Source organism: Choloepus didactylus, chromosome 16 (genome assembly GCF_015220235.1).
Source record: "Choloepus didactylus isolate mChoDid1 chromosome 16, mChoDid1.pri, whole genome shotgun sequence".
In the NCBI taxonomy this organism is placed as follows: domain Eukaryota; kingdom Metazoa; phylum Chordata; class Mammalia; order Pilosa; family Megalonychidae; genus Choloepus; species Choloepus didactylus.
Genome location: NC_051322.1, coordinates 23,512,488 through 23,536,360, shown reverse-complemented (window position 1 = coordinate 23,536,360; position 23,873 = coordinate 23,512,488). Strand labels below are relative to the sequence as shown.

The following is a 23,873-nucleotide window of genomic DNA, read 5'->3' as shown; positions in this document are numbered from 1 at the left end:
AACATTTTCCTGGTCTGAAAATAGAAATCTTTTTTTACTTTTATTAACTAGCATTTGCCGAACTGGAACGAAATGTATGCTAAGACTATTCTGGCTGTGTACAGACATTGTAAACAAAAAATCATGTCTGAAATAATTCTAGAAGTTCTGTTGGTCTCAAGATTGCCAGTATTGACAAAGTTTCACTTTGCTAAGTTTCATCTTGTTCTTTAATTAATAGCAAAAACACTTTATTACAAACAAAATGGGATTGTACAGAACCTTAATAGATTCTATTTCCTAGATGAATTTGAATTATTTCAAATAGTCTACATGCTGCTGTTTAGTTTTCTGCTTGAGTTCTTGCAGCTTATTCTTTTTTTGGTCATTCGTATAAAATCTTACAAAGTCATGATTATTTATTTATGTATAAAATATATGCCTTATTAAGTAAAAATTATACTTTTTTGCTTTGGGTGGGCAGTGCATATTAAAAGCAACTCAATTCTGTACATTTAATTCTAAAACATTTCCATTTATCATGATCAAATAGACATTTCAGAATTTACAAAGTGATACATATTGAAATTTTTATCAAACTCAGAAAATATTCATATTATTGTGAAGTCACTTGGCTGCTATCATGTGCCAGAAATTTCTGGTATAGAATTGGTAGGTTAAAACCAATTTGAACCTAATGTGCTTTTTTGTTTGGGGTTTTTTTTTCGGGTGGGGCGTGATATGTTTTAAATATAGTTATAATCTTGGCATGAATTGTGACTGAATTAAACCACATACTATTTCATTAATTTTTACTAGATTCTTAAAAGTGATAACATATATAAGGCAACCATAAAAAGCATTCTGATAGACTCAATCCTAAACAAAGAGTCAGAGTTTAGAAAACAGATTTTCCAGGTTAAACTGCACAATTCTTAAAGTATATTCTTATGGTTTTAAATTGGTAGTATCTACTTCTCTAAGCTTTAATACCTCATACAATAACAGAGCACCACCAATATGTGGCTGATAGCAGGTATAAAGATCTGGTGGTAATCTTTCTCTCATAAAATTGCCTTTAGCCTTAATTCAAATCCATTGATTCCTTTTCAAGTTAAAACTAAAGAACTTAATATGTCTTTTAATCCTTTTATTGTAAGGTAGGATAAAATTAATTTTCCCTAGAACTGCACAAAGCCAATTAACATGATCTTTAGAGTTATGTAGTAAAGTACTGCAAACTGTTAAATTTATCTCGACCTTTTGGTTGCACTCTCTGACTGCTTTTTAAATGAAGTAATCAATATCTCACAGCCCTTTAAATAGCTTAAATTTCTCAAATATTTTACCTGTGTTCTAGCTAAGCAGTAAGTAAAGTATTTATGCCTGTTAGTGTAAATCTAGAGTCAATTATGCTAAATCTGAAGACAATTATGTACTTTTGAGGGACACTGTGTGAATTAAATGGTTGTTTTAATAAAATCAAAGGCTAACGTTTTGTTAAAAGTAACCCAATAATGAGGAAACATATTTTCACCCAGAACATGTGTTCTGTTTACAATTTAAAATGTAGAGCATTTATGTCCTTTACCATTGCATGTAGCTTCTGTTTTCCACACAGGGCTAGTTGAAGGTATTAGTTTTCTTACTGTGATAGGGTGATCAACTGTCCTGTCAAGAAAATGGATCTCCATGTCACCCTTTAGCATGATTAAATGGAGGCATGTCTCTGTGAAAAAATACCAAATTTTCATAAGACAAATGAAACTGCAGGAAAGGTCTAGATTTTCAGAATTATTTCATTTTTAATATTTCAAAACCTCCCGTTTGGCTGTCAGTTATTTGTAGGAAAACATTGTGGCTAATTGCATATTCTGTTATTCAAGAGAAAATACAAATAATTTAAAGATTCTGCTTAATTTGAAAAATTAAATGATCAGAAATTGCCGTGTTATTAGAATAGAGAAAGGATGGCATCTGTACTTTACACAATCACTAATCAGTCAATGTCTCTTTTAAGGGATCATTTTCTTTCTCTTACTTCTTTCCTTGTTAACAAAGAGCTATCTTATTTTCAGATCTGGGTACAGATAAAAGTTCCCTACACAGAATTACAGTATCAGTTGAGGTAATAGCCAGTTGGACCGTGTTCTTATGAGCCTATGCAGATGCCAGACTTTAAACTACATCAAATGATGTACTTGACAGTTAATTAAGATTTCATATTTTGGCCACTTAGCCAAGGGCACCTGTTATGATTCTTTCTATTAGCTTAGGGATAAAATTTACAAATGGCTGTTTTAAGAATACATTATTAAACCTTCCTAAAGTCTTCATTTCTTCCCAAGTGGGAGTTTAGATAGGATTGAGGTAATTAAACAAAAGCAACATAGGAAAGGTTGGGGACTAGGGGTAGAGGCGGAGCTCAGCAAATGCCCCTGCTGTTTCATTTCCTACTGGAAACTGCCCATGTGTGCTTCTGCGCCCCTCCCCCTTCTAGCAGTGGCCGTTGCTGAGGCCGAGCGGCTGGGGTCACTGCCTTGCCTATTGATCAGTATCCCTGCAGTCCCTTGCTCCAGCAGCTGCTTCATTGGCTTCTTTCAGGGCCTGCTTCAGTACATTAGAATAGAAATCCATAACCAGAGCTGTGCTCATCCAAGCAGGGGAAGAAACTAAATTAAATGGTATAAAACAATCTTGGATCAGAGTTTGTGCCAATTCATCTTGATCTAAGGTGTCACACCGGGCTCTCTGTCTGAGCACCTGGGCTAGAGGCAGCCATAGTGAAAATAGATGGAGCTGCGATTATTCATTTGTCAGCTAAGGAGCAAGGCAGCGGTTAGCAATTCCCTTCTGCGGAGGTCAGCTGACAGAACAATCAGTGCAACTGCAGAATAGAGGTTTCCTTTGAACTATTGTTATGGAGCATGCTCTTGCTGAGGCGAGGAGGCGGGGAGCTGGGTTTGCTTCCTGTTTCAAGACTGCTGGGTAAAGAGTAAAATACACACTATGTGAATCTAGATGCAATTACGTAGCATTCTTATTCCTTGTGTCTGTTCTTGTTCATAAAGTTGGCTTTAAACACATGTACTGAGAAATAGATTATCAAACTGTTAAATACCTCTTTGTCTAGAATTAGGGTCCATTTTCATCCCTCTAAACATAGAGGCAGTGGTTATTGATTTTTTTATTATTATGGTTTAGCTTTCAGTCGTCCCCCTCCCCCGTTTAGTTGCCGTAACCATCACAGATCAGTCATACTTTGAATCAGTAAGACCATGTACATGCTAATACTTTTTACCAACATTTCCTTTTTGTCTTTAAAATACTAGAAAAATTCTGTGAAGAGAGAGAAATACGTACTATGGTATTAGAAGATACTTCTTAATATTAATTGAATATTTTTAAGCATTTTAATCTGAGGTTTTTATAAAAATATAATTCACAAAATATGACTTATCATGACCTTGGATGTTACAAAGTAATTTTATAACATTGGAGGAGCATCTTTACAAAGCAGCTTGCATGTAATTTGAAATTGTACAAAATAAAACATTTTTTAAATGGGTATTAACTAAAATTCTACATGAAATAATTAGAATTTTTTAAAGATCAATTGATTGCCTTTGTACTCATATCAGATTTTGTCTTTTTATTCACTGTTTTTAAAGTGACAAATTTTTAAAGTGACAAATTTCCAGAACTTCCCTTTTTATTAAACCCGTAAAGTATGACCTGTAGAACGTGAGAAAATATAGCAACAACACATCTTTTTTGTATTCACAATTGCACCAAAGTTTTCTTGGAATCTGTAAACAGTAACTATCCTATGTCTTTATTTTCTAGCTAACAGTTCCCCCTCTTTTTTTCTTAAGTACTTAAATACCACTTTCTCCCTCAATTATTCCTTTCCAACTCTTGAATTCTTTGTGCTGTCACACTATTTCCATTTCTTAGGCTCAGCTAAGTCTTCTTGCCTAGGTCCAACTTTCAGCACAACAAAATAATGAAATTTAAAATGTATACTGAAAACATTTCCCAGGCTTTTTAAAATCTTTTCAGAGTTTGGAAAGGCCATATCATCTTCTCTTGCCAGGATTTTTGTTTTGTTTTTGCTCTTGTTGATTAGGGTTTTTAAAAGAATTCAGGGCATGATATCTCAAACCTTTCTGCAGTGTTTCCATCAAGTACCCAGATCTCAACATACATATTGAAGCTATTCACTTCTCTGTTTTGCCTGTTTAAATCCCAAAACCAAATGACCTTATATTCTCTCTCTTTGATTTCTACAGTATCCTCCTAAGTGATCACCCCACTTCCCCCACCTTCTGCGTCCAGTATTCTTCACTCTATGCCAAGAGTGGTTTTCTAAAATCCTTAATCTAATTAGGTCACTCTGTGGCTTGAAACTTCCCATCAGTATTTTTCCTTTGTTCTTGGGATAAAAATTAAAATGTGAAGATGAACTGTAGAGCCATGTATGATCTGGCCCTTGTCTGCCTCTCCTGTCCCATTTTCCAACGTTGTCCTTTTGGATCATAAACTTCTAGCCAAATTACCTATCCTTGAAATAGAAATCAGCAAGTTCCTTTATGCTTCATTCTCTCAGTCAGGAAAGTTCTCATTGATTCCGTAACCTATTTGTTTCTAATTCCTGTCTAGTACTCTTTAAGTTCAATGAGGGCAGGGACTTTGCTTTTCTCATCCCTATTAATTCATGTTTAGCATAATGCCAGACATATGCTAGATCTTCAATACTTATATGTCGAATCACTAAGTGATTGACAGAATAAAGGAATTGCTCCCACCACTGATATTTACTATTTTCCACCTGATTGTTGCACATGTCTTCTTCTGGTTCTCCTTGACACCAATTATGCATCACCTTACAATGTACTTTGTATACTGCCATTATCATGATCTTTCTAATAACGAATGCATCTGATGCCACTGCCTTAAGCAGAATCGTTCAATGACTTCCCATTAACCAAGGTTAAAATCAAAAGTCTTCATCATGCCATACAAGGCCTCTCTTGGTTTGATACCTCTTTAGCCTCTCCTCGCATAATGCCTGTCTACTCTCCAGTAATATAGAATGACAAAGCCCCAAAACAAAGAAACAGAATAAAACAAAATAACGGAAAGTATTCAGAGGGCTCTGCTGCTAATTTCTCAGTTCTCATACTAAGCTCTGAGGGCTCTTAGTCTTATTGATCTAATTAATGACTGGAGCAAAAAACTGAAAGAGGCTAGAAAAGCCAGATGGATTAATATTGGAAAGAGTAGAAAGCTGACCTCCAATCAAGATGGCTCCAGAAGTTTACTTTTCTGTGCCAAATACATAGCCATGATGGAGAAAATATACAAATAGAAAATCAAAAATGTATAAACTAGGCTCAAGAAAGAGATATCTCTGTGAACCAGTAATGGAATAGAAATGCAGTAATCTGGGCTGACACCACAAGCGGCTTTCTGGAAGCAAGTCTTTGGCTCCTATGAGCTAAAGAGAACTTAAAATACACCATAAATCAAGCTTAAAGCCAAGAGCTGGGCTATGTCATCCTCAGTTCTTGAAAAGACATTGAAATTGTCTGAGTATATTGCTACCCAGAATGAAATTGAGGTTTTGTTTTTAAGGGAGAAGAGGAAAATAGATATTAAGTATGTAACTGTCAGTGTTAACCATGATAGGAAATAATGAAAATAAGCTAAGAACCTAAAAATAAAACAGAACAGAGGAGTGGGCCAGGGAGGGGACAGAGAGAAAACCTAAAGGAAGTAGGAGAAATAATAAAAACAAGAGCAGAAATTAATGAAAAAGAAAAGAAATGTCAATAAAGTACAGACTTTTTAAAAAATAATGAAATATGTATTTCTGACAAACCGATTAATAAAGACATGAAAAGCAATATAAAGGATGCACAACTACACACTATTTAAAAGAATCTATAGCAACTGATCAATTGAAATTTTTTATCCATAAAGAATACTATAACTTTATACCAATACATTTGAAAACTTACATGAAATAGATCATCTTTTTAGAACTGTAAGTGACCAGTGTCTCAAGAAGAAATAGAAAGCTAGACTAAATAACTACTGAAGAAAATGAATTCATAATAATAAATATTCGTTCCTCCGGTCTCACTCCCACCACCACTCCAGGCTCCACTGAGACGTGGGCCCTATGAAGAATCCTATATGCTTTGTTTTATCAACCTGTTTTCAAAGAATAGAGAGGGGGAAAGAAAAAGGAAAAGTTACTTAACCCATTTTTTTTGAGGCTAGTATAGTGTTGATACTAAGACCCAATGAGTATAGTATATGAAAAGAAAATCATAGACTAATCTCACTTGTGGCCATAGATGTAAAAAACCCTATTAGCAATTTAGTTCAGAATCTGTCTGCCTGCCTGTCTACCTGCCCCCACCCCCACCCCCAGCCATCCACTCATCCATCCATCCAGAGTTTACCCCAGTAGTACAAGCATTGTTCAAGGTCAGAAAATGTATTAATATAATATTTCAGGTAAAACTGATATGATGATATCAATAGATAGATAAAAACATTTGATATGGTCAGGAATATGGTGACCTCTAAGATAGGAGGGGAGGGGGAGTGAGGTCAAGACATAGTCCACAGTGGGCTTCCATTCTGGTTCATTACTTTTTAGAAAATCTGAAACGTGAGAAAAAACATTTAAGGTTTTATATAGTTGGTTAATTGTATACATATATGTCATGATATTTTTATATTCTCTATATGTAATTTTATGTATGCTTATAACATTGCATAATAAATGTCAAAAAGGAAAAGGGTAGACTACTTCTAGAAAGGAGTACAACTAGAAAGGGGGTAGGATAGAGCAAAGGACCATGTCTCAGGAAAGTTTTGGGAGAGTGATTGGGGTGTAGTTACCTTAGTGAGAGAAATGTTAGAAAACGAAATTTAAGGAAGCAGTGTTGTGTTAGGAATGATTTCCTCATTGCCCCTTTTCTATTATGATACTTTTGCAAAGATTTAACATTGTTTTTCGTTAGTTTTTGGATATCAGGTTGGTGTTTCTTCTGAACATGAAACTATACTGAGCTTTGCCCAGGTTATAAGTACTTCCTCAAATGTCTGGTTGGTTTTCTGCATTCTGGTCCCTCTAGACAAAATACTCATCCATCTCCTCCTTATTGCCTGCCCCACCCTCCACCCTCTTATTTCCCAGCAAACTCCTACTTATCCTTTGAGTCTTAAACTCAGCATTTCCTTCTTTGTGAACAGGAAACTTTTTTCAAACACTTGTGAACTTCTTGAGAACCCAGACTATTTATTTTCCTGTAGCCCAAATACATGCTCAACAAGAATTTGTTAAATTAATGGTCAAATTAATGAATGAGTGAGCAATCTTTTTTGAACAGCTTTATTGAGATATGATTTATATATTATAAAATTCACCCTTTAAAATGTATAATTCAATGTTTCTTAGTATATGAGAATTATTCAAGTATCACCATAATCTAATTTTAAAACATTTTTATCAATGTATGGTCTTTTGTGACTGGTCATTCCTTTAGCATAATGTTTTTCAAGATTCATCCATGTTGTAGCATATATCAAATCTTTATTCCTTTTTATTGCTGAATAATACTCCATTGTATAGATACACCATATTTTTGTTTATCCACTCATCAGTTGTTTCCACTTTTTGGCTACGATAAATAATGCAGCTATGGTATCTGCGTACAAGTCTCTGTGTGAACGTTTGTTTTCATTTCTGTTAGGTGGATACCTAGGAATGGAATTGTTGGGTCGTAAGGTAACTCTACTACCAAGCAATTTTCCAAAATGTCTGTACCTTTTTACACTCCCACCAGCAATGTGTGAGGGTTCCAGATTCTCCTTACCCTTAACAACAGCCATTCTCGTGGAAGTGTAATGATGAGCATCTTTTCATGTGCTTAGTGTCCAGTCATATGTCTTATGTGGGGGAAATGTCTATTCAAATAATTTACTAAGTTTTTAAATTAAGTTGTCTTTTTATTGAGTTGTAAGAGTTCTTTTTGTATTCTGGATACAGTCCTTTATTATATTATGATTTGACAATACTTTCTCTCAGTCTGTGGGTTCTTTTTGCTTTCTTGTGTCCATTGAAGCACAAACATTTTTAATACTGATGAAGTCCAGTTTATAATTTTTTTAATTGCTTGTGCTTTTGGTATGGTATCTAAGAAATCATTGCCTAAAGCAACGTCATGACTTACAACTATGTTTCTTCTAAGGATTCTATACTTTCAGCTCTTTTATTTAGGATTGTGACCCATTTTGAGTTAATTTTGTGTATTTTAGAGGTAGAAGTCCAAATTCATTCTTTTGCATGTGGAAAACCAATTGTCAAACCAGCACCATTTTTTAAAAAAGACTATTCTTTTCTGAATGACCAATTTTAATTTTTTTTTAAATCTTATCTTTTTTTTTTTTTTTTTGGTATTGGTATTCTTTTAATTTTTATTGTTACGTTTTGGCTTTCAGGTTGCCTGGCAAGTGTCCCACAAATGAAAAAAATTTCCACATCTTATGAGGAAAGACGGAAGCAAGCTACCGCTATTGTTTTACTGGGAGTGATAGGAGCTGAATTTGGTGCTGAAATTGAACCTCCTAAACTGTTGACCAGACCTCGAAGCTCTAGTCAGATTCCTGAAGGATTTGGTTTGACTAGTGGTGGATCCAACTACTCACTGGCCAGACATACTTGTAAGTTTTTAAATTTCTAATGCTGATCTATTGCTTCTCAATACGTATTGTTTGTCAACAAAATCTTAGAGAATTGAACATGTCCTGAGTTTTAGCTCATCTAGAATGTATAAATGAAGTTAGAAAGCAGTTCAGTATGTTGGACACCATATCCTTTAGTTATGGTTACCCAGACTGCTTTTTTAAAAATTAAAACGTGGTCTTTTAAATGCTTTTCTTAAAATAACAAATTTTGGAGCATTGTGTTTTCACATTTTTGATCAAGGTGCTAGTAAAAAATGATGAAATCTTAGCTTCAAGTTAAAACTTCTAACTTCTAAAATAATTTCTAAGAAACTATGAATCTTTTCCTGAATGTGGTTTGAAAAGTGAGGAGTGTGTGTGTATATATATATAATTTTGATTTTTATAAATATGTATATTATAGTTAATATATATACTTTTAAAAAGAATGAGTGATGAAGTCACTGTTTAAAATGTGGTCAATAGAGTATTTACCATAACTATTTGGTATTCATCATCATCCATTTAAATAAAGAACACGAACAAACGTTCTTTAAAAGTTCGAAATTTTCTCTCCTGTAGGAGAGAAAATTTCTTACCTCACAGTTTTAGGGAAGGAGGTCATTTACAAATTTAGCACCCAGAAATCAATTCCTTTAAACTACCTGTGTCTTAAAAATGTCTGTGCTTTTAAAACTATTCCTTGAAAAGTCTTAATGTGCTCACATTTGAAGGGGGTAACTGTTTTGAAGACCTCCAATTTAGTCCAATGAATTGTGCCTAATTTTTCAACAGTGTTCTTTTGTATTTTATACTTAACTACAAGGAAAGTGAACACATAAGCTATTTCCTTTGGAATTTTCACACAGGTCAGTATAAGTATCTGGGTATAAATGTAGGGGCTTCATAAATATTAAAAAATTGCTGATTCATCCATCCATGCCGTTGGCTGGTTGCTAGGCAGATTAGTTTAACATTGTACTAGTTGTCTAGACTAATATTGTTATCATTAGTTTTCATACCACAATTTATCTTTATATAGCATTCGTGAACTTGCTTCTGAATGTTTTTAATGCAATTTGACTGAGATATGTTCACATACCTTACAGTCCATCATAAGTATACAATCAGTGGCTCACAATATCATCACATAGTTGTGTATTCATCATGAAATGATCAATTTTAGAACATTTTCATTGCTCCAGAAAAAGAAATAAAAATAATAAGGTCCCTTGTTGGTAGATTTGCCTACCACAGTGGTTTTCAAGACCTTTCTTATTTGAATTGGAAGGTCTTGATTAAGTTTGTATTTATCAGCTAAATCTGTCTAAATATGCCTATGCCTTACTTGGACTCATGTAGATCAGTCATGCATAGTAATAACCTGTTCTAATGTTAATATGCGGGAAGCTGCTATATGTACTGCCATGTTGTTTGCTTATGTGGCATTTAGAATGCATCACTCTCATTAGATATTTAATCTTTATGGCATCCTATTGCATAAGATCTGTATTATCCTCATTTTGAGATAAGGTCATTAAGATACAATATTTGATGGACTTTAATTGCTAATTTAAGTAGAGGTGTAGATAATAAGTTCTAACCTTCCTTATAGGGTCATTCTGTGAAAACACAGAATGTAGTCAAATCTCAATTATCAACACTAATGAGAGGGAAAAGTGACACTGATGCCTAAATCAAAGCCATATTCAATTTTTTAATACCTTTTTATATTTATATTGGAATAGAGATGAATCTTTTGTAGGAGTTTACATAAAATATTGAAATCACATATTGAAGACAAAACGGGAGGACGCTAGAGATTGAGATTCCCAGACTAGGCCACTCTTTTACCTTGTATGCTTGGATAAGCGAAGTCTCTCTCAGTTGCAATTTTTCCTCTTGCATAAAGTAAAAGGTGGAAACTATTGTCTTTAAAGCCTTTTCTAGAGCCAGTTAGTCTCTACATCTGAAGTAAATTAGACAGCTTCCCTGGGAATTCACCTTCATCACCTTAGGATAGATGCTCTTGTATCATACCAACTCAACTTCAATAGAGATCCTTCTTCATTTTCTTATCCACAAATATGGCATTATTAGAGTATTTTAGAGCATTATTTAGAATAGTACTGTATAGGCCATTTAACTAAGTCTTTCATTTGATCTCTTCCTCTCATTTTATAATTGTGGAGTTATGCTAGCACATTGGGGGCAAATCCCACGTTGATCTCTCATTAGCTTTCTTTTTTTTTTAATTCAGTTTTATTGAGATATATTCACATACCATACAGTCATCCATGGTGTACAATCAGCTGTTCACAGTACCATACTATAGTTGTGCATTCATTACCCCAATCTACTTTTGAACATTTTCCTTACACCAGAAAGACTCAGAATAAGAATAAAAAATAAAAGTAAAAAAGGAACACTGAAATCATCCCCCCCCCATCCCACCCAATTTTTCATTTGGTTTTTGTCCCCATTTTTCCACTCATCCATCCATATACTAGATAAAGGGAATGCGATGCACAAGGTTTTCGCAATCACACTGTCACCCCTTGTAATCTACATTATTATACAATCGTCTTCAAGAGTCAAGGCTACTGGGTTGGAGTTTGGTAGTTTCAGGTATTTACTTCTAGCTATTCCAATACATTAAAACCTAAAAAGTGTTACCTATATAATGCATAAAAATGTCCACCAGCGTGACCTCTCGACTCCATTTGAAATCTCTCAGCCACTGAAGCATTATTTCATTTTATTTCTCATCCCCCTTTTGGTCAAGAAGATGTTCTTAATCCCACGATGCTGGGTCCAGATTCATCCCTGGGAGTCATATCCTGCGTTGCTAGGGAGATTTACACCCCTGGGACTCAGGTTCTATGTAGGGGGGAGGACAGTAAGATCACCTGCTAAGTTGGCTTACCTAGAGAGAGAGGGCCACATCTGAACAACAAAGAGGCACTCAGGGGGAGCTTCTTAGGCACAATTATAAGCAAGTAACATAAATCATTTCCTTAGACTGTAGACTCTGAGACTGACTTGTATGAAGGAATGAATATTCTTGGATCCCTTTAGGAGCATGAAGGAAGTGGATTTAGACAGAGGCAGAAGTTGAATTGTGTTTCAGTTGCATAGAAAGCCTCAGCCTGTCTTTGGGAGACTCTGGAGCTGGGTTGGCCCTTCAGAGTTGGGGCCCCAACTGGGGCTAGGGGCTTGGCCTTTATATCCCCATGTCAGTCAGTCATCTTGTGGGGGCTGTTTCTGGGAAAGGGGTGAGGTAGCTCTCCTCATCCTAGGACAAATCCCACAGGGAGCTCACAGCCATTTACCCTTCCAAGACTTGTGGGAGTGAGTACTTCAGAATTGCAGAGGAGGATATGATCGGCCACCCGGACTTCCATTACAGCATTAGACTAACTTATATATGTCCCTCTTCCTCCTCTCATAACAGAAATCAGGAAGGAACTACCATTTACTTAACACCCATTTTATTCCAACTCAATACATGTCTCTTGTTGCAGATGTAATTATCTCTTATGCAGATAATTTTATCTAGCACCTAATACATTACAGAGCACATTAATAATAACTAATTATTGAGCATTTACTCTGTGCCAGGTATTCTGTTATATACCGTATGTTTATTATCTCACTATTCTTCCAATCCTGTCAAATAAGTACTAATACTGTTCTCATTTACTAGATGCAGAAACTGTAGCGTTGCCCAATACTACCAAACACACTAGAGATTTGTGAAATCAGATTGAACTCTCATTATGTAGACAATAAATTGAGTTCATAAATTAAATGTTTGAGATCATACTGCTAAAAAGTGCTATGTCTGGAGTCAAACACCTGTTTTCCAACTCCAACCCAGTATACTTGTCAGCATTTCATTCAGCTTTCTTGTAGTATAAACAGATTCAGAAGTGGTGCTGTTAAGAAAGAGGGAGACAAGTCAGCATGGATCAGGTCACCTGTAAATAGGAATATCTATTGAATCATTCATTTGGAAATGTGCTGGGGCTGTAGAGATACAAACATGAACAAAATCCACATCTCTGTACTTCCAGACTGGCATTCCTCTACAGCGCAAAATTTTTAGATTTTAGAAAATGAATTTTCTCTACAGTGTATCTCTAGAAGTATCATAATACTAGGGTTCTTAAGCTGATCAAGTTTCATGGTCTCACTGACATTACATGGGAAATGATGTGCATTGATGTTTTTGTTCTGGAAAAGGATCCACAGCTTTTATCAAATTCTCAAAAGAAAGTCGTTAAAATAAAAATGGACAAGAACCATGGCAAGAGTTTGTTGGAATAAATTGCTTATCAGTTGTTACGATTTTTAAAAACAGTATAGAGTTGTGTCTTTCGTATTTAGTTCAAACGTAATAACACAAATGGAAGCCTCAATTAGATACTATGTAAGGAATATTTTAGTTCTATAAGCCTGTGTTTAGAGTTTTATATTGTTCTGGTGCTGTTTGATTTTATTTTGTTACAGCCTACTTTTGGAAAATGATTCCCAAATACTTTTGTGTGCTTTCTAAACATGCATATTTTATTTACTGAATATGTTAATATTAGTTGAGGTTGATTTTATTATTTATTCTTATTTGATTTTATTTTCTAAATTTTGAAGTAAGAAAGTTAAGCTAAATCTCAAATGTTTTATCAGGAAAATTAGGACAAAGTCACTGAATTGCAATTAATAAAAAAACCAGAGGTAGTTGCAAGTTACGAAAAAAATTAGGGACAAAGATGAGAAAGTATAGGTGCCATTTGCAAGGATAAGCAATGATGAAAAATGGATGTTTTCACTATTCACACAGTCATCAGATTGTATTGCTCAGCTTCTGCTGTGGCCATAGAGATTGCATTTCTGTTTGCTTTCCCTCATGTTTCTGCCCTGTCCTGGCATTCTGAGTAATCCTACCTTCCCAGCTGGATTCTTACTCTGCTGTTCACCTGGTTAGTTCCTCTTCTCAGAGCACTAACTCAGCATTCCATGTTGTTTACCACCACCTCTCATTTGTAATTTTGCATTTGAAAATCTTCCTGGTCCTTTATGCCACTTGACTTTTGTTGCCATTACAGCTAATGTTTGTGGAACAGTGATTCTACATTCTGGCTGCACATTAAGATTTTTTTTTTTTTAATCTTCATTTTATTGAGATATATTCACATACCACGCAGTCATACAAAACAAATCGTACTTTCGATTGTTTACAGTACCATTACATAGTGGTACATTCATCACCCAAATCAATCCCTGACACCTTCATTAGCACACACACAAAAATAACAAGAATAATAATTAGAGTGAAAAAGAGCAATTGAAGTAAAAAAGAACACTGGGTGCCTTTGTCTGTTTGTTTCCTTCCCCTATTTTTCTACTCATCCATCCATAAACTAGACAAAGTGGAGTGTGGTCCTTATGGCTTTCCCAGTCCCATTGTCACCCCTCATAAGCTACATTTTTATACAACTGTCTTCGAGATTCATGGGTTCTGGGTTGTAGTCTGATAGTTTCAGGTATCCACCACCAGCTACCCCAATTCTTTAGAACCTAAAAAGGGTTGTCTAAAGTGTGCATACGAGTGCCCACCAGAGTGACCTCTCGGCTCCTTTTGGAATATCTCTGCCACTGAAGCTTATTTCATTTCCTTTCACATCCCCCTTTTGGTCAAGAAGATGTTCTCCGTCCCACGATGCCAGGTCTACATTCCTCCCCGGGAGTCATATTCCACGTTGCCAGGGAGATTCACTCCCCTGGGTGTCTGATCCCACGTAGGGGGGAGGGCAGTGATTTCACCTTTCAAGTTGGCTTAGCCAGAGAGAGAGGGCCACATCTGAGCAACAAAGAGGCATTCGGGAGGAGGCTCTTAGGCACAACCATAGGGAGGCCTAGCCTCTCCTTTGCAGCAACCGTCTTCCCAAGGGTAAAACCTGTGGTAGAGGGCTCAACCCATCAAACCACCAGTCCCCTATGTCTGTGGTCATGCACATTAAGATTTTGTGTTTTAAAAATACAGGTGTCTGGGCCTTACCTTGGATGTCCTATTCAGAAAATCAGGGGTGGGGTTCAAGCATTTGTGTTATTTTTCACATGTAATTTTAATGTTTTTCCAGGGTAGAGAAACCCTGTAGAATAGGGACTCCTGTGTGGTTATTAAACTCTGTATGGTTAGCTCTGGTCATTAAACTAACTTAATGCACAAATTGTAAATTTTCTTTACATTTTCAAATGGAAGAGGTAATGGAAACTGATCAGAGTGAATCAATGACATTTGTACTACTCTCAGAGCTAATTCTTTAGATTGTTCACCCTTTTCATTGAAATGTGATTATTCTGGTACCAGATTGTGTGAGTTTGAATCAGATCACCACTTAGTTGCTGTGTGGCCTTAAGCACTTTGTGCCTCAGTTTCCTTAACTAAAAAATGGAAATAATAATAGTACCTACCTCATAGAGTTGCTGTGTGAATTAAGTGAATTAATGTAAGTGTAGCACTTAGAAAAAATCCTGACATATAGATACTTTATAAATGTGAGCTATTATTGTAGATGTTACTAGAAATGTTTAGGAGGATAAGGAGAGGAAATACCTCTTTTTAAAGCATCTGCTCTGTAGTAGGACATTTATATGTATTTAAAAAATCTACTTATTTTATTCTTCCCAAGAACTATAACAGGTAGGTATTACTATGAACATTTTGTAGATGAGTGAACTGATACTCATAAAAATTAACTTCCTTAAGTTTATCTGAATACATCTGAGTCTAGATGTATATTTTCCTAAGCTTTCATTGTTCTCTTTCTCTTCTGTTACTTATGCTGATTCCCACTGTTTGTTGTAAAGCACACTAGTTCCCAGAGGGTTTATGTTAAAATACACATTTTTGGCCACATTATTATACTTATCTTAAATAAAACGCTAAGTATTTTTGTAATTATTTATTTGTAATCGGATAAAAATCTATGTATTTATTACCTTGTTTCTTATCTTAACCATGTCAACATACCTTAAGCTTGGATCAGATGGAAATTTTTACTACTCATTTTGTTTTTACTTGTAAAAAATTTATGTTATGTAAAGCTTTTTCATTTTTTACTGAGATCTGACACTTGCATTATAGACCGTGACTGTCTTGATGATGTAATCCATCCTTGCTCTCCAAAAATTAATTTGCAATCATTTTTCTGCCCTTGCTCCTATGGGTACCCAATACCAGCTCACCATGCAACAGCTATTTTTACATCTAACTCATTCTCCATACATGTTGAGCTTCATAGACTTGTATTATGTTAAATATAGTTGTACTGTAGACCACAAGTTGGCAAACGGTAGCCCATAGACCAAAAGTGACCTGTCTGTTTTTGTAAATAAAGCTTTATTGGCACATAGCCACACCCATTGTTTAAATATCGTCTGTGGCTGTTTCACTCTATAATGGCAGAGTTGAGTAGATGTTACAGAGACTGTATGACCTGCAAAGCCAAAAATATTTACTAGCTGGGTATTTACAGAAAAGTTTGCCAACCCTGCTGTAGGTAATTTGATTATTTTGTTAGTGGTCCTTTCTTGCCATGTAATGTAAACGGTCTTTGAGGTGACTGATAAAACTGCTTTAGTGTCTATATTAAATGTAATACCTGCAACAATTTGAGACCAATATTCTTGTAGGAATTTAAATAGCACCAAGACTTTATAACTGTTGTTTTTTTTGTTTGTTTGTATTTTTGTTTTTTGGTCTAGAATTTATAACCACGTTGGTATAGGCTTTTTGCCAACCATGCAAAGTATATATTGTTTAACTTGATTCAGTTTTCAGTTTCCTTGATTCCTTGTCACTGTGCTGCCTGAATAGTAGATTCAGTTGCAGTTTTTAACATTATATTGCCAGTGATAAACACCTCCCCCCCCCCTTTTATTTCCTGCATGGGGCATTCCTGTTCCTGATTTTTATTTAACCTTAGTCTGAAGTTGTCTGACAGGTCTGCAGAATGGTTCCTGCTCCTTTGCATGTCTTAACATATGTGTGCTCTAGGATCTCTGTAATTAACCTATTTAATTTTCTGTAAACTCAAACAATTTTATATGAGGAAGGAACGATGGAAAACATCTAGTCTATCCCCTTCAGTAGCTGTAGAACTTTTGATGGCTCTCTAAGAAGCCTTTCAATAAAAAGTGAACAGAGACATTTTGTGAACTTGTTTTTACATTCTTGCCATGTCCTGAGAAAACACAATTTCCAAGACTTTATTGAATGACAGAGTCCAAGTCTATGTTATTTCTTTACACTTTGACTTGCATGGTCATCCATTAAGTGCTGGTGAACTTCTTGGTACTACCCAATTCAACTGGTAGTTGCCAAAGCCTGAGTTCATCAGAGGATCCAAATGCTTGTATGAAATCAGCAGATTCAGAGCTCTTTCCTTCTAGCTTTGGTTTTCAGATTATGTTCTGCAGAGCCCTACAGCTCCATGGAGATAGCTCTGTTACTGCTTGAGCCCTTAACACTATTTTAAGCACAGAAGCACTGATTTTTGTGTGTTTTAGAAATTGGAGTTTAGTATCACATTGTATCTGTAAAAAAGAAACTGCCGTAAAAGGGGGGATACTCTTAATGAAAACTAGAAATTATACATCTTTTAAAATGCAACAATAATCAGAATTCTTGACCTTCCCACCCAAACTGCTCTCCTAGTGACCTTCCCCATCTCAGTTGGTGATCATCCTTTCCAGGCATCTCAGAGTCATCCCTAATTTCTCTCTCTTTCATGTGCCACATCTAATCCATCAGGAAATACTATTGGCTCTACCTTTAAAATATATCCAGAATTCAACTACTTCTCATCACCTCTGTCTTATCACCCTGGTTGGCTACCTTCATGTCTCACGTGGGTTATGGGTGAGAAACCAATCTGCTTCTACCCTTGGCCCCTTGTAGTGTATTTTCAACATAATAAGCGTGGTAGTGATTCTTTTAAAACCTAAGTCAGACCATGTCACTTCTTGGCTCAAAAATCTGCATGAGTCCAAAAGCCAAACTCTTTACAATGGCCTGAAAAACACTACATGAATTAACTTGTCTTCTACTTTCCGTCTTGCTTGCTCCACTGACCTTCTTGCTGTTTCTCAATCACACCAGGTGCTCCTGCTCGGACACACTTCCCCCAGGTTTCTGCTTGGCTAACTCCTCACTTCTTTCAAGCCTTTACATCAAGTTTACTTTCTCAATGAGATGTGTCCACCCCACCCTATTTAATGCTGTGGACTCCTCCCAACCCTCCTCTTCACAGCCAATCCCCTGTATCTTAGTCGATGTCTTCTTTTTTCCAGATTACTTATTGCCTTCCAAAATTCTGCATAATTTACTTATGTATAATGTTAAGCTCTACCAAGTTAGAAATCTTTGCCTACTTTGTTGACTGATGTTTCCCAAGTACAAAGAACCCTGTCTGGCATGTACAGTGTGCACAGTATAAATTTGTTCAGTGAAGTGGTTATACACAAAGTTGCCTTTGTGGAGTTTTTCATTTTAACTGTACCATTTTCTTTTGCTGTATAACTGTTGAGATGACTTTACCAAGCTTTTTGAATGTATATTATCTAATACAGAAAGTATCTGTGTGGTCAAAGAAAACTATATGACTTTCAGCAGAAGTAAAAAAAAAAAAATGACATTTTAAATATTCAGAATCTTGTGGATATGGGCTCTTAGTAACAATGAAGAGAAAAACTTCATTAACATGATAAAGAATATTAAGGTGAAACTAAAAGCTACATAATCTTTAATTGTGCCACATTAGATACCTTCTAACCAGGAACATGGCAAGAATGCCTTGCTAGCACTGCTATTTTTTAGCATGAAAGTTTTAGCCAATGCAGTCAAACTACAAACAAGCATTATAAATACTAGACAGTTTATGATTATGTATTTGTAAACTCTAGGCTATCCAGATGGCTAATCAGCAAGAAAAATACTCAGAAATCAGTAGCTTTTCTATATACTAGTAAACAAAAAGAAAATGAAGAAAATCATCATTTTGAAAAACCCTACAACCTAATAAAATTTATTCCTTAAAAAAAAAACAGGAAGAAGTAGACAGACAACTCAGTTTTAAAAAAAAATTTGCAAAAGCTTTGGGCAGGCATTTCACCACAGGAGGAATGCAGTTGCCCAAAAATGCTTAACCTACCTTATAATCAAAGAAATTCAAAATAACAAAGGTACAGTTTTCAACAATTCAATTAAAAAAATTAAAGGCTTATGCCATCCTGGTTGTGAGAAGTATGAGAAAATGAACATTCTTACATATTGTTGAAGAAAGCATAAATAGGTACAGCCTTTTCAGAGGATAATATGGCAGTCTGAAATTTAAAATATGCCTACCCTTTCATGTAGCAATATTGCTTCTTGGGATTTTCTCTTCTTTTGGAGAAATTTTTGAGCATTTATAGGCATTTGTAATAGCTAAAGTTCTTACATTTTGATCATCAGTAGAGAAATGTTTATATGACTTGTGATACAGTCATACCGTGAAACAGTATGTACCAGTTAAAAAGAATTAGGTAGATCTATTGATATAGAAAGAATTCTAATACATATTAAGAAAAATAATGTAATTTGATATTGGCCATTTATAAAAATCATCGTTTAATACAACATCAAAAATACTATCCATTTTTGAAAATTTCATTTGTGCATATAAATGGGAGGTTACATAGCAAGGTGTTAACAATAGTTACCTCTGGGAAGAGCTTCAGGAATTAGGGGGTAGGAAAAATTTACTAGATACACTGTGTATTGTTTATAATAAATTTTTTATGTTAATGGCTATTCGTGTAATCAAATAAATTAAAATAAATAGATGCGTTACTTTAAAAAATCAAAAAGTAAAAAAAGAACCCAATTATTATAGCAACCAAATAAGGTCATATAGCTAAGAGTAAACTTAAGAAATATGGAAGAAGTTACAAAATCTTATGGAGGGAAATACAGTAATATTTGAGTAAATGAAAAGGCACGCAGTCATTGTATATTTCATATGGTAAATATCTCCATTCCCAAATAATGTATAAATCTTACACAAGCACAATCAAAATCTCAATAGAATTCTTTTAATAATTAGATAAAATTATTCTAAAGTTAGCATACCAGAGATAAATAGAATATATGATTTATTTTCTTTTATTCAGTAAGCACTTATATGGTGCTAACAATATTCCAGCTACTGTTATAGGCACTTTACAGATATTAACTCATTTGATGCTCATTATAACACTTTGAGGTAGGTAGGTGTAGGTAAAACCGACTTATACGATACTTTAAAAACATAAAATATTTAGGCATAAATCTAACAAAAATATGCAACATTTTTATGGAAAAAGTTATACACTCTTATTGGAAGAGATTTTAAAAGACCTAATTAAATAGGGAAATATATGATTTTTTGGAGAGGCGTACTCAATGGCATAAGAACGTCCATTTTTGTAAATTTTTTAATAGATTCAATATAATTCTAAGCAGAATACCAATAGGATTTTTGTTGTTGTTGTTTCTTTTGCTGTTGAACTTGACAAACTGATTCTAAAATTTATATGAGAGCTCAATGGGTTAAGAAAAGCTCTGACACTCCTAAAGAAGATGAACAAGGTGGGGAGTTTATCTTACCTTATATTAGTACAGTATTATCTTGGTTCAGGGGAGACCAAAAGATCTTTAGAACCAAATAGACAGCACAGAAATGGTTCTGCACATACATAGGAATTTGATTCTATGTAGACCTAGCATTGTAGGTCAGTGAAAATAAAGGATAGAATTTTAATAAATGGTATGGGTATCATTGGCTGTCCATTAGGAAATATAATGAAATTAGATTCCCAATGTCCATCATAGTCAAAATCAATTCCATGTGGATTTAAAAACCTAAATGTGAAAGGTAAAAACCATAATACCTTTAAAAGCTGATATAGGAAAATATCTTTATTTTAAGGATTCCTTAAACAAGAGACAGAAAGCCCAACCAAACAGTAAAGAAAATGCTAATAAATTGAATTACATTAAAATTGCAAAGTTCTGTTAATCAAAATATACATTAAAGGAAATAAAAATTAAAGCCACCAAAACAGGAATAGATATTTGTAACACAGGTGACTGGTGAGGAATTGTGAAAGCAGATTTATACAAAGAACTTAATAATCAATAAGAAAAAGACAATTGGGTAAAGGTGAAAAAGCCACTTCCCAGAAAAGAAACAGAATGACCAATAAACCTATGAAATGGTGCTCAGCCTTATTATCAAGGAAATGCCAATTAAAAGCACAACATACTAACATTTCTCACCTACCAGGCTGACAAAAGCTTAACGTCTGAAAACATCAAATTCTGGTGAAGATTTGGAGCAATGAATTCCACTTATTGTAGCACTGTAAATTGGTTTAATCACTTTGGAAAACAATTCAGTACTGTCTTGTGAGTCCATTCTTTTCTATTGCTAGAGAAATCTTTGCCCATGGGACCCAGCAGACATGTACAAGGATGTTCTTAACAGTTTGAAAAAGCAAAAATTGGAAAGAGCACAAGTGTACATTAGTCATTGAATAAAAATAATGCAAAGCAAAAAAAAAAAATTAAATGAAAAAAGAATAAAACATTTTTTATTAAGTCCAAAAGCATGTAAATTTAAATCATTTATTATAAGAGAGACAAACATGTCATAAGAAAATAAAATCAAGGGAATGATAACCACATAATTCAGAACAGTGATTCCTCTAAAAGGTGCTAAAAAAGTGGGGGGTATTACAAAAGAACTGCCAAAAGGGCTTCTTAAGTGTTTGTAATATTCACTTTCTTCAATAGGGCTGAGGGCACACAGGTATTTGTATTGTAATTCTATATAGTTGTTCTAGTTTGCTAATGCTGCAGAATGCAAAACACCAGCGATGGATTGGCTTTTATAAAAAGGAGATTTATTTGGCTACACAGTTACAGTCTTAAGGCCATAAAGTATCCAAGGTAAGTCATCAGTAATCGGGTACCTTCACTGGAGGATGGCCACTGGCGTCCGGAAAACCTCTGTTAACTGGGAAGGCACGTGGCTGGCGTCTGCTCCAAAGTTCTGGTTTCAAAATGGCTTTCTCCCAGGACTTTTCAGCTTCTCTCCAGAATGTCACTCTCAGTTGCTCTTGGGGCATTTGTCCTCTCTTAGCTTCTCCAGAGCAAAAGTCTGTTTTCAAAGGCCGTCTCCAAAACTGTAAGCTGAAGCTCCTCTCTCAGTTCCAGTGCATTCTTCAAAGGGTCCCTCTTGGTTGTAGCTCCTCTTCAAACATCACTCACAGCTGCACTGAGTTCCTTCTCTTTGAGTCAGCTCATTTATATGGCTCCACTGATCAAGGCCCACCCTGAATGGGTGGGGCCATGCCTCCATGGGAATATCTCATCAGAGTCATCACCCACAGCTGGGTGGGGCACATTCCAAGCAAATCTAATCGGCACCAAAACGTCTGCCCCACAAGACTACATCAAAGATAATGGCGTTTGGGGGACACAATACATTCAAACTGGCACAATAGTACATACATTTACATTGTTTTGTATCTATTAAAAATTTAATTAAAAATTTTAAGCCTAGAGTATGTACTCAGTAAATAGTAGATATTAATGTAAAAAATGGGGAAGAATAAATGTGTCTTCTTTTTCTTGTCAGCTTTATTGAGTTTTGACAGTTACATTCACCTGCAAAACCACTACCATAATCAAGAGAGAGAACATTTCCATTATCTCCAAACAGGTCCCTCTGTAGTCTATCCCTTCCTCTGCCTGCTAGCCATAGGCAACCACTAACATCCCTTTTGTGACTATAGATTAGTGCCTTTTATACATATGGAATCAGTCAGTATGTTCTCTTGTATTTGACTTCTTTACTTAGCAGAATGATCTTGAGATTCGTCTGTGTTGTTGAATGTTTCAATAGTTTGTCCTATTTTATTGCTGTTAATAGTATTCTACAGCTGTAACACATTTTATATACATTCAGATGTGAATGAATCTCGGGGTTTCCATTTTTTGGTAACTGCAAATAAAGCTGGCTATGAACATTTGTACAAGTCTTTATATGGACGTATGTTTTTGAGTAAATATCTAGGAGTAGTATGCCTGGATTACATGGAAAGTCTACATTTAACTTTCTAAGAAACTGCCTAACAGTTTTTCTAAATGGTTGTACCATTAACATTCCCATTAGCTGCGTATGAGAGTCCCAGTTGCTCCACATTCACGCCAACATGTGGTATTTGTCAGTCTTTAATACTTAACATTTCTGTGGCTATATGTTGGTATCTTGTTGTGCTTTTAATTTGCATTTCCTTAATGACTTATGATGTTCAGCATATTTCATGTGCTTATTGGTCATTCTGTATCTTCTTTGGTGATGTGTCTATTCAAATCTTTTACCCATTTTTATGTTTGGGGTTTTTTTTCCTCCTTATAATTGATTTGTAAAGGTTTCTTTTATATTATGGACAAAAGCCTTTGTCATATATATGTGTTATGAATATTTTCTCCCATTCTGTAGATTGCCTATTGGTTATCTTAACAGTGTCTTTCAAAGAAAAAGGAATAGCTAATTTCTTTCTTTTATGGTTCATGCTTTTGGTGTCCTATCTGAGGGATCTTCGCCTACCCCAAAGTCTGAAAGATTTTTTTCCCTATGTTTTCTTCTGAGAGTTTTAGCTTTTACTTTTAGGTATATACCCTAATTTGCATTAATTTTTGAATATGATGTTAGGTAAGGTTTAATTATTTTTTTCCATGCAGAATCCCAGTTGTCCCAGTTGTTGAAAACACTTTCCTTTCTTCAAATCAGTTGATCCAAATTTAATTGGGGAGAATTGACATACTTTGATTGGGAGAGAATTGATATCTTAACAATATTAGGCTTTCCAGTGTGTGAAAGTGGTATATTCTCTACTTAACTTAGATCTTTAATTTCTCTCAGCAATATTCTTGCGGTCAAGGTCTCACAGTGACCTTTTGGAGTTACAGAAGAAGAGGAGACAGAGAATTGGTTAGAAAAATTATTTGACAAAAAAATGGCTGACACTTTCCCAAATTTGATGAAAGACATAAATTT

General features: G+C 35.0%; 1 protein-coding gene across 4 annotated transcripts in view; it reads left to right on the top strand.

Annotated features, from left to right (window-relative positions):
* The window catches only part of WDR7 (WD repeat domain 7), a 430,734-nt gene that overhangs the window by 240,615 nt on the left and 166,246 nt on the right, over positions 1-23,873 (top strand). For all 4 annotated transcript variants that reach the window (XM_037806351.1, XM_037806353.1, XM_037806352.1 and 1 more), the window contains one exon: positions 8,500-8,721. In XM_037806351.1, coding sequence (XP_037662279.1) covers positions 8,500-8,721 — 222 coding nt within the window. The remainder of the gene's footprint in view (positions 1-8,499; positions 8,722-23,873) is intronic.